Here is a 12,237-nt window from a genome sequence, read left to right as displayed (position 1 = left end):
CTTGAGGGTCTTCAGTGCAAGTTTGAGTCGATGCCGCATGTTTATCACTCACTTTTTCTTAACTTCAGACTTCAAAATTGATTCCTTTACAGATCTGCATATCGCCTCCTGCATCAAGAACACTAACTCAGGAGTAATGACATTTGCACAAGTGCAGGTGAAACATGATGCTGGTGCTTTATTTAAAGGGACGTGAAGTAGGTATGGTTGTAGTACAGAAGAGCTGAAGCCAGCAACAATTTGATGGATCACATCATTTCCTCTCTCAATACTGACATCCAGTTTGATTTTCACAGCTTATTTTCCACTCCTTAAATTGATTATACACCTATATTTGGAAGAAAAAAAAAACATTATCAAACGGATTACATGTGTAACGCTAGAAGTTGTTTGAAAGTGTTAGTGTTACTTTTCACCTCCCTAATCTAAATATCCGTGTGTCTGCAAATACTATACAGTAACAAACTCTTAGATAATGTAGCATCAGGATGCATTTGATCCAGGAGGCTAACAGCCATAGCATGCCTTTAAATATCAGTGCAGTATTAAGACTACAAACTGTTTACCTGATACCCCATTCTGGGTTCTCCCACACACAAAAATATACAGAGAGGATGTTGACACAGTAGACGTATTCACTCGTACGGAGCACGACAAAACACAGAGACGGCTGAGAGGTAACATGAGCAGACCTGAAAATGCAGGAGGCCGTGTCCTGCACAGGGAAAAGGCTTTGATAACAAACTGTTTGAGGTTTTTTTTTTTAATATACTAAACCTTGTCCCAGGTGGGTAAAAACATTCTTAAGTACTGGAAATGTATTGCTACACAGTGTTACTCCATTGAGTTTATAGATATATAATATGCTATTTATAAATGACCAGTAAGCTCAGTTTAAGGGTAGCTCTATATTTGTGGGAGTTTTTTTTTTAAACGTCGTGAACAAAAATGAGAAGAATTATATACATTTCTGAAGGTGAGTGCAGCTTCGAGTATACTGAAATAGTAATGATTTGACAGCTTTAAAAATGGCGCACAGCAGCACAGAGCAGCAGCTTTACCTGCTCTGTGTATAAACAGCATGTACAACGAAAGCCATCAATCATTTCACAAAAACATTTGCAGATGTTCATCTGTAGCTGACACGGTGCTCAAATCTTGGATTAAATGATCAATAAGAGCAGCCCTCCCATTTTCTTCCCTTTGTTTTTATTTATTTTTTTTTTAATAATAGTAATAAATAGTTAATATGGATTCAGAGTCAGACCAGCGTCCTGTGTTCTGCTCTCACTCTCCCAAGCTGGACGCGTTGACAGGTCAGAGGTCCGGAAAGCGGCTTGGATCTTCCTTGTATTCGGCAGGGATGAAGAAAATAGATTCGTCAAACTTGTCGTAGCGGAACTCCTGAAAGGTGACAGTCGCTGTGATCGTGGGGAAGACGGGGATGTCTGCGAGACAAGGGAAAGAAAACGATAAAAAAAAAAAGATGTTTGTTTTTTGTTGTTGTTTTTTGTGATCTTTCCCCCTGAAGCTCGCCCACTTGCAGCCGGTGCAGAGGTAGGTCGACGTACCAAGTTTGACTGGAAACCCCGGAGGAAGTTTCATCTGAACAAACTCTCGGAGTTTGTTGAAGTGCTTGAATGGAGCAATGACTTCCAACACGTTGAGTAACCTGGAGGCAGAGCAAAAGGAATCGGCACTTGGTTTTTTTAATGCATAGACCATAAATGAACATGAAGGAGATTAAAAAAAGTTGAAAAATAATATGGAGGAAAAGATAGTTCTAAGCAGTGTTATTCTGAAATTTCTAAACAAGATTTTGACTCAAATTTAACCGAGAATGGACCGGAAAGAGGCGGGATAGGAACAATAGCAGCAAAGAGCTGATGGCCATTTTTTGTGGTTAGCTTTCAGAGAGGGGAGAATGCAGAAAAAAATCTTGTGGGATCAACTTTTCCATTTATACAGAACTGAACTTTCAAAGAACAGTCACCTTTTTAAAAAAAATGCAATGATTAGGAAGCTCTACAAAACCTAGGAATATTTAAGTATGTGCATCTGGAGCAAAAGCAAAATCTGTCTAAAAACATTTTGCTTTTATGCCAGACGGTGACTGATAATCACAGTGCATAATGCGAATCAAGCCATTTGCTGGCATAAGGTGCAAGAGCCAGTATAAATAGTCAACTACTAATTACTTCCACTTAGTTTTGTAATACAAGTTAAACCAACAACTGCTGTGTCAAGCACATTTTACTATAAATACTTAACATTCGCTCACTCCAAAAAAGCTAGAAAACAAAGAGGAATGTTAATTGGTTAAAATCTGTCCCTTGAAAATGCTAACTAGTATATCTTAATTATCGAATCATTAAAGATCTCAAATGAAAAAAAACAAACAAAAAACATTAGTGACTTCACAATAATGTACTGATTTCTCTTGTGCGCTCATAAAATTAAGGTTTGCGGCTCTTCTGTGACAAAATGTAAAAATATGGCCTAAAAAATAGACCATTTTACTTACATAGTGTTAAGCTGGGGAAGGAAAACTTACAAAGAACCACAAGGACTGAGACTTCAGATAATATCTGCTATAAAAAAGTCATTTTTCTCCAACCGCAGCACTGATGATTTTTTTTTTCCATTAAACACAACATTATAAAAGTAGTAAATATATTTTCAACAAAACAAAGCAGAAAATGTGAAGAGGAAAAATTACATCAAAAAGCCATTAACTGTGATAAAGAATGAGGTTTTAATGTTCTCCCCATTAAGGTTCACTCAGCAGAGGAGATAAAGCAATTTCCTTACGTAACACAGCCTGCTTTAATCTTACATCATCATTTACTCATCTTAACACTCATGTATCTTTTAAACTCTGCTTTCCACAAATCTACTTTACTTGTTCTCCATGACCGATTTACAGATTATAAGTCGACGAGAACATTATTTTAGTTGAAAACGACATAAATTTGTAGTTTGAGGATACAATATATTTTAGCTTTTAGTGTTTTACACCAAATAAAAGTACAGTAACGTACATGGTGCTAGTGTGAGAGTTAAAGTGCAGCTCCTCTAAAAGACAAACTTCAACACTAACTGGAGGTAATAACATGATAAATCTGTCTCTATGTTTTAGCAGACATTTTAGAATCTAGGATAGACTTCCTAGAACTTATGTTCTAGGAAGTCTAGTTTTTCAAGAATTAATTTTATTGAGTATAAAATAATAGTTCACTGGAAAATTTACTTCAAAAGTTGGAAGTTGTAGGCAGCCGCTCAACTTCTTATAGATATCTAACACAAAGTGTGGCAGAAACAGAAGAAGTCATTGTTATTTTTTTCTTAAATTTGTCTTCTGTTCATTAAGGTTTTTTTTTATTCCTTCTTGTTGCTTCTGTGGAGTTTTTGATCAGCGCTTATCGCGTGTAACAAGTGAAACCTTTCATGTTCTTATTGTCTGAATTATTTTATCTATACTCAACGCTTTTCTAAAACCCCAGGAGTATTCTGTGGATCAAGCAGCGCTGAAAGCTCTGCAGAGAGATCTGAGGCGGATGGGATGTACTTACGACTCGATGCCAAGAGGAAAATCCTGGCTCATGGCTACAGTAGCTTTGAAGTTCTTCTTGCTTTCCTTGCACACAAGCTCTCGGCCGAGGTGAGGCGGCCTGAAGGTGAGCGGAGACGCACAGCAGATGAAGATGCATTACGAACTCAGCACTTACAGATTCGCTTGTGGCTGCTCTGAATAATCAGGCAAATTACAGCAAAGACTGATGAAACCATAGAAACGTACTTTCCATGCTCTGCCGTTATGTACTCTTCCCAAGAAATGGTGTTGTGGGCCGGCGCTGTGAGCGACTCCCTCCTCGCAGGCTGCAGGCAGGAAAACATCAGTCAGGGGAATAATCGTCGCTCTACAGTGATACAACTATTAACTGCTGGTGAATAAACAGAGCACTGAAATTAAGATTTGTTGTTTTTTACCTCAAAATTCTGCTCGCTGATGCTGCCTCCCTTACTCAGACTTTCCATGATGGCTTTATTCCTCATGATGTCTTCTTCGCTTAAATGCTCCCGCCGTTTCCTCGACTCCAGCACCAGACCGTTGACAGCGTAGAAGTCGGCCAGGAAGTTTCCAACCCTTTCCTAAACAGAGCGCGGGCGCAGATCTTTAAACATCTTCATAAGCTGTCGTACTGTAGAGCTTCAAAATGGCAGCGACTCCAAACTTCAACTGGAAAACAAACCTCAGAAGGACGATCTAACCCTTCTGAGCATTTCAGCTCTGCAACTGAACTCTCTCTGCCTTCAACTTCAGGACTTTCCTCTAAATAATGTCTATAATACAATAAGGGATATGCTCAACATGAAATACATAGCTCATAACACAAAGTTATGACAGAAGGAGTCGCTTTGAACACTTAGAAACAAAATATTGACAGACATGTATCTTAAATCAACAAAATAAATGAAATATTTAGGTATTTTTATGGTTTTTGACTAAATGACAGATCTATACAAAGAAATGAAAGGACACAAATTTCACAGTCAGCTTTGAATTAGAAATGCATCTTAATAAACTAAAATAGCCATAGAATAGTTATTTGATTTCATAAATATCATTTCAAAAGTTACATTTGTGTTCATTAGACATTGAGCACTTATTATTACTTAGCACTTGTGGCTTAAAGTATAAAAAAACCTCAACTTTAGCTCCTGGAAAACTTCAATTATAACATACGACCGAAAAATAAAGAAAATAAATATTAGGACCTTGACAGCTGTCCAATAGAGACAAGAGGATTCTGTTGAAGAGGACTTGTTCACTGCTGTGGCATGGACTGGATAGAGAACTGAGTGACACCAGACCAGATTACATAAGCAACCTGGACTTTAATTAGAGCCTCAGCTGACTGTCTCCACGCCACGATGCGTTGATGCACTAATTCAAGCAAAAGGAGCCCTAACCAAATATTCATCACAAATACTGCACATTACGTAAACATATTTTTCCATTTCTTTATGAAAAATTATTTTTATTATGGTCTTTGTAATATTTCTACTTTGAACTGAAAGACACATAAAGTACTTTGTGTGTAGTCAATCTAGAAGCTGCATTAGTTTATCTCGAACCTGAATTACTGATATGTGCAACTGTATTTCTAAAACTATGTTGGGCAAGAGACTTATGAAAATAAATTGTTTTGTGGGTATTAATAAAAAACAAAAAAACAACTAAAAAACAAAACATAGTTACCAAATATACTTTAACTGGCAATAGGCGAAGTGGAATGTCACACAGATGCTTCAGACATGTTATCGTTACTCGATATTTACTGTGTGCTCCAACAGAATATTTTATTCAAGGAATAATATTTTTTCTTTAATAGATCAAACACTGTTGTTAATGCTGTAAATTATTCATTAGAATATCTCATTAAAGCTAAAAGTGACCTAGATCAATTAGCATAAAGTATAATGGTAAATTTGTTTTATCTTAATTTTTTTTACTTACTTTTTTTGTTTGTTTTTTATATTTATCTACCAGAATGCATTTTGGGGCTGCTACCTCTTACTTTCCTAACCTAAATAAATAAATTTAAAATGTCGCGTCTGTTGTGGTTTTTGTGGTAAATTGCTGTTTTTGGATTGTGAAGTTGTGACATTGTTCCTCAGTTTGCTCTGCTGCAGGCCTTACCGTTTTATCCTCTCTGAAGAGCCAGCCAATCTGACTCCGAGAGAAAGTTATTGACTTTGTTGACAGAGTTGCAGAGTAGACGTCGCTGCTCATCAGAATGTCCACTTCCTCTTCGGTCTCCATCTCTGATTCCTAGGAGGGTAGTGAGTGTCGCATGCCATATTAAAAAAACAAAAATCCCTCCCTGACACTGATCCCTGGTGACAGTCGCACCCGCTCACCTCGTGGTGTATTCTTTGGTACACTTTGGCTTCATTGTCCAGAACCACAAAGGACTGGGAAGGCGAGGCGTCACCGTTAAAAATGAAGCTCAGATCTCCGCGTTGACACTTCATGTCGTTGAAGTCGATGAGCGTAGTATCAAGTCTAAATCAGGATGGAGGGCAGAGAATTAGGAGGGAGAGAAAATTGTTTCGGCCTACTTTCTAGCTCTAAAAAAAGTTCTTGGCCTGAATATCAAATATTTGCTGCATTTAATACTCATCCTACTTTTTTACTGGTACAGGAACTTTTTTTGAATGCTTTACCTGATATTAATGCCCTGCTTGTAGATTTTGCAAGCATCGGACGGCAGCATCCTGGACAGCAATGGCACTAAAAGAGACAAAAAACAATTTAAATACATGAATCTATTACAAAGAAACAACTACCAATAGTTGCTGCAAAAAGAAGAACATATCTGCTTTAAAATGCACAGCATTGCAGACAATGTTATGAATGCTATGTTCTAATGTCTTGTTTAAGAAAATTAGTTATTTGCAACTTTTTATTCGTAAAACAAAAGATCTCACCCCAGCTCTGAAAGTCCCAATGAACCTCGAGGTAAAAGTCACCGAGCTGCAGAAGAAAAACACAAACAGACTCAAGGATCCATCTGATAAAAGGAGAAGACTGTTTGAGGTCATTTGCAGGACCGACTTTAATTATTTATACAAAATCTGTATAAATACAGTGAAACATAAAGTTCAGTGTTGCAGAAGAACAGCCACAGCAACAAATCCATTTTTCCAAACCAGCTGAGATTCTCACCTCCCTGAGAGCTTTCAGTAATTTCGGCCTCTTTTCCTCCACATTCTCTCTTGACTGCTGCTTTAACTTCCTCAATATTGCTGTAACTGGAGAAACAGAAAGAGCAGGCAAAATTTAGCAGCATATGTTGCCTGGTTCTCTACAAAACTAAACGAAAGCAGCTGACTTCTCAGCTTTGCCAAGGACGGTTGATGTCACTGGCTGACTCCAGATTTTTACACATGCGAAGAGGTCAGTAAATCTAAAGCTAGATAATAAACATGCCTTCTGGTCTGAAATGAGAAAAGTTTAAAGTGCAGCACATACATGTACACAGAACAAACATTTCCATTGCAAAATGTCTTGTTTTGTACCCAACTGAACTTAAGGCTTTATAGTGTTACTTTAACTCAGTTTGAGCTCTTTCATGATATTCTATTTGTTTTGACATCATGTGTCCTTCACAGATCTTAAAGTTATAAATTTTTGATGCATTTGTGGGGAAAAATATGTCTCTACTCTCTTAGAGAAAGAAACAAACACCATCCTGCAGTTTTAGTAACACCGTTTTACAGACAGTGATAGATGCTTAATTTAGTGACAAATATTTTTCAGAAAGCGTGTGTTTACCCTTCTTGCTTCATAAAAGCAACAGTTTTTTTTGCTATGCCTTTCCAACATTTCTAGACAACTTTGCATCGACTCATACTGGATGGGGTTCTGTAACAGATGCAACAAATTACACTGGTTGAAGTGGAACGTAGCCCTGCCCCAGTACCAACAGCGGCGACTGAATCAGCAGCTAGAACTCACTGGCTCATGAAATGTGCCTCTTTCAGAAACTAACCAGTAACCCTTTTAATGATAGTGGACCACACAGAGCAAGTCAGCACATATCAGTGTATCCTGGTTGACTCATGCAGAGGGGAATACCGGACCGGGAGTGGGCGTGATCAAGAGGCGCAATGCTGACGAGGCGCATGCAGCTTTCTGCTGCATGTTCTGGCAACCAGAAACGGAGGACAGAGGACAAGTCTGCAGTTTAAACTTTAACACACAATTTATTTCAAGTAAACACTGCCACATTTCCTGCTCAAACTAAATCTTTTAAGCAAAAACCTAATGATGGGGCCAGTATTCTCTGACTTTTCATGTCCTTGCACTCACTAACCCGCAATGCTGCCCCTTCATGAGACGTCACCTTCTGAAAGCAAAGCTCCTGGTCCAGGTCCTTCTGTCGTCGGCCAGCTTGCTGCGACAGGCAATAGTAGCCGAGATGCATACTAACTAACGTTTGGGGTTATTTGTGAAAATATCCAGCCTTAAAAGTCTCCAAAACCAGCTGTGAAAGCAGATGCTGCCAGTAAATCAGTTGTTTCATCCATTCAGCCAAAAAGAAAATACTGAATGCAGCAACACAAGATGGTTGCAAAAAGTGATAATTAAGGATTCAGGTCAGTTATTTATTTTTATTTATTTATTTTTTTTTATGTGAGATTAAAAACTGATAAATTAGCAGCCCCCTAAAGCGAGGGACAGAGCTAACAACAACTCCCGCCTTACACAATGCAAATTAAATGTTTCACCAGACATTAAACGTAAAAACAGCAGCATCACTGAGTGAAGTAGCGATTAGTCCAAAAGCTCAGGGCTGCCTCGTATCATCAGTCGGAGCACGAACTGCTTCCCATCCAATCTGGATGACGAGTGCTCCGAGAAACTCCAAGCCCTTTAGCTTTTGGAGCTGACATCATAGTGGTGCCAGGATTAAAAATTTAGTTTTAATTCTTTAAATTGCCCCAAAAAAACAAAAAACAAAAAAACAACCACCGTGGCTGAGCTGCATCCATAAATGAGGAATCTAGCATTGAAGTGACGTTTTGTGCATGAAATCTCAGGAAATCTTATGTCAAATTTGAATGTAAATGAAATTAATAGGAAGTTTTAGCAGCTTTAATGTAACCAGATATGATCGTTCTTTTTCACAGCTCAGTGTAAACAGATGACACACTGCAATGCTGCTGCCAAAGCATCGAAACAGAACACCATTCCAGTTGGTAGACAAAATAACAAGCGAGGGCCGTCAACAATCAGATACACAGATCTAATCCCAAGCGTCAAAACAGAAGGTTTGTTGCAGGCATGAAATTGAAAACAGCACAGAGTCTCATCATAAACTCCTCACAGCTGTGTTGTTGAAACTTACTCATCTGCCGATCACCGTAGCTGATAGCTTCCGCAAGCGGACTCCACCCCTGTGCATTCTTGATCTTAACGGGGGCATTGTGAGCCAGGAGGAGAAGAGCACACTCTGAACAACAAAACACACAGAGACAAACGTGTAATATATTCTGTGCATGGTTAATCTGACATGCCCAACATTTCATCAACAAAACTAAAGAATTTAGATTCAAAGGAAACAAGCTAATCCAAGAATCTAAAGAAGCCCTTTATGGCTGCTGTCTCATGTGCATCCTGCCACTTCAACTATGTGGCCAATATAAACACAAGAGCTGTTTGAATGCAAAAAAAAACAACAACTAAGAAATAAAAAAAGTCAGAGGGGTAAGGAGAAGATGATGAAATCTAGTCTGTGTATTAGCCAGGACATGATCTAAGGTACTTTATATTTACTACTGCTCATTTTTCTAGACAGCAGTTAATAACATAATAAACTAGGATGACTTTGACCTCCTCGCGCCAGTAAAAATGCTTCGCCCTCCATTTAAGAGGAAACCCGTCCCAGTCTGCTTTCTCATCACTTCTGCCCAGCTCATTTCCCACCTGATCGTGAAGGATCACGCCCGGTGTTGAAATTTTGATGCACATTTTGTACAACAGGAAAGAGCAATGACAGGAAAATAAAATCCATGTTTTAAGAAAACACTAAATGTTCTACGCTAATCATCCAGGCCGTATGTGATGTGCATTCGAACCACTCTCTGTCTGAGCGTGCACAGTTGCTGTTCATTAAGAATTAACAAAGGTGTTAAAATAAAATGCTTTATGTTCAGTTAGTGGAGGATGTTCCTAAATGCAGTGAGTGAACAGGTTTAGCCAAAATGCTGGGGACATTTTTCCTCTATTAGGACTTTCAGAAAGCATAAAAAATATTCTTGCTAGTTGTCCAAATTCTAACGAACACCTGCTGTTAAATTTAATTTACAAATATCTTTGTCTCCATGTACTGGCTTCTTTCTGAGATGATAGTGATTAAACTATGCTGTACTGCATCAAGCATAGGAATGGGCTAGACTGGTTTTAAAAAGTTGATTCCTGAACATTTCATCATATTGTGTTTAAGCCACCCGCCAGAAACCAGTTGCTGTGGATTGCCATGTGGCTGGTTTAAAATATAAACTGTTTCAATGAGTCCACGTTTCTAATTTTCTTTATTAGCACAACCGCTCTAGATACAAAAGAAAAGACTGGTTTTAATGCAGAGTGTGAACGCATCACATGTAAAATATTTTTGTTAAAATCCTAGTTCCTAAGTTGTGTGGCACACTCTCAATTATATTTCACAATAAAAACAGATTACCCCTAATTTACTGGGATACACTTCTGGTACTTGAGAACTTTCTGAAAAAAATATCCAAGGTAAAAACTGAAAAAAAAAAAACCCAAAAGACTTAAATAGTTATTTTGCTTTACCTTTGTGGCCCAACATTACAGCAAGGTGGAGAGGTGTGTTCCCTAAGAAGAAAAACAAATCAATCCATGTCCGGGTCAGTGATCTTAATCAAAAGGTAAAAATTCTAAGATAGATCCAAGATACACATAGCAAGACTCCAAGAACACTATGCGGCCAGAAGGTGGATGTTCAGTGTGCTGTATCAGAATATTCATGGAAAGTTAACTGGAAGGACAAAGTGGCTGCTAATTTAGTGCCCTAAACACCTTGTGAATGTGTCAATGATTGTCTGCTGCAAACTGTGAAATCAATCACATTAGATTGCTATTTTATTTATTTTACTTTTTTTTTTCATAATTATCTTTGCATTATAGTGAAAAGCAGCTAAGAAACCTTCATCCCCTTTTGGTAATTAATTTATGTAACATAAGTTTTACTTTTATAATGGAATAACTGATATAAATGAACTTGATTACATTCTAATTTAATAAAATGCATGAATACAGTCTGGGCCAATAGTTAGGTAAAAACAATATATGGGGCAAGTGTAAAAAGATTACCATGCACGTCTTTTTGAGAGATGCTGTGGGTCCTGATGAGAGAGGAGAGGCGACGGACATCCCCTTTGAACACACACTCGTGAACCGGAAACTCCAGCTCCTCACTTGTCAGGATTATTGGGTTTTTGTTGTCGTCATTCACAACTGATGCGTTGCCGTTTATGTTGTTCGCATTGAGCTGCTGCTGCTGTTGCAGCGCCGAGGTCTTGACAGATTTCTGAAAAGCCTTGTTAGACCTGAACAGGTTACTATTACCATTAGGAACCGTCCCGTTGGAGGTCTCATCGTAGGTGTCCATTATCGCTTCATTCTTATTTGCTTTATTATGATCCTTCCGCATGGTGCGTATCTTATCACCTGTCATGATGACTACCGTGCGTCGGTTGGATTACTATAGCTACTACAAAATGGTGAGGATGAAAGTGAACATGACAAAAGTCCTTATTTATAATTTTAAAAAATTGCGAACTCCTATTTTTAGTTTATATATAATTTAAATATATGCACTTGACAGACTGAACCCCAACATTAGCTTAAACCATCCGTTAGCTTGCTAGCCCCAAATAAAAAAATGAATACGATGGGTGCGGCGATGAATACAGAAATTAACCTTAAACATAACAGAACAGAACACAAACGCACAAAATGAACACAAAGAGAGAAGCTAAAACAACCTGTAGACGACTACATCGTTGTGTCTTCTACCACCTTTTAAATGTACGATTTAAAATAAAATCGGTTCAGTCTTTGCAGCAAAAGTCGGGCGGACAGGTTGGTACAATGAGACAACCGAGCTAACGTTCTCGCTCCCGACACTGCGAGCAGACCTCGCGAGATTATGGAAATTAGGTTTGATCGAACTGCTCTGGGTCTGAACGTAAATTTGCGGTGGGATTTATGGCTCTGTTTCGCGATCCAAATCAGTTGGCCGAGTTCCCCGAAGAGAACTGATTCCCTTGGACTTTAAATTAAATTACAATACAATATTATTCATATTTCCCCAAAAACAAACAAACAAAAAAAAAAACAAAAAAAAAAAAAAAAAAACGGATGGTTAAGCAAAAGTGTTGATTATACATCTGATAAGTAAACTAAAGAACAACTACTGTGTTAGAAAAACAAGAGCCCTAAACAACCCAAACCCCTTGGGGATGTTTTTTTGATTCTGTAGGTTTAAAAACATTTCAGATTTCTATCTACAAGAGGTTTGTGAAATCTAAATCTTTATATCTGATTTCATTTCATCACTGTGAAATATAGATATTTTTTCTAAGTTTTCAGTAAACACCTATTATGAAATTAAATTTCAAACAAGCAGAGTCAGTAATTAG

At 38.0% G+C, this 12,237-nt stretch overlaps 1 protein-coding gene across 1 annotated transcript; it reads right to left on the bottom strand.

The window, feature by feature from the left end:
- Positions 1-152: 152 nt before the first annotated feature.
- Positions 153-11,718, bottom strand: LOC129361795 (ankyrin repeat domain-containing protein 13C-like). Its single transcript, XM_055032902.1, has 13 exons — positions 10,907-11,718; positions 10,367-10,408; positions 8,919-9,023; positions 6,734-6,819; positions 6,496-6,541; positions 6,232-6,298; positions 5,926-6,070; positions 5,705-5,836; positions 3,991-4,152; positions 3,800-3,879; positions 3,573-3,671; positions 1,572-1,672; positions 153-1,448 (listed from the first exon to the last, which is right to left on the bottom strand). The coding sequence occupies exons 1-13, from the start codon at positions 11,268-11,270 to the stop codon at positions 1,318-1,320; spliced, it is 1,560 nt and encodes a 519-aa protein (XP_054888877.1). The 5' UTR covers positions 11,271-11,718; the 3' UTR covers positions 153-1,317.
- Between the last annotated feature and the right edge of the window lie 519 nt (positions 11,719-12,237).

The sequence above is a fragment of the Poeciliopsis prolifica genome, unplaced genomic scaffold, assembly GCF_027474105.1.
Source record: "Poeciliopsis prolifica strain line A6 unplaced genomic scaffold, Auburn_PproV2 SCAFFOLD008, whole genome shotgun sequence".
NCBI classification, from domain to species: Eukaryota; Metazoa; Chordata; class Actinopteri; order Cyprinodontiformes; family Poeciliidae; genus Poeciliopsis; species Poeciliopsis prolifica.
Note: the sequence above shows the minus strand (reverse complement) of the source record. Positions and strands in the feature narration are given on the sequence as shown.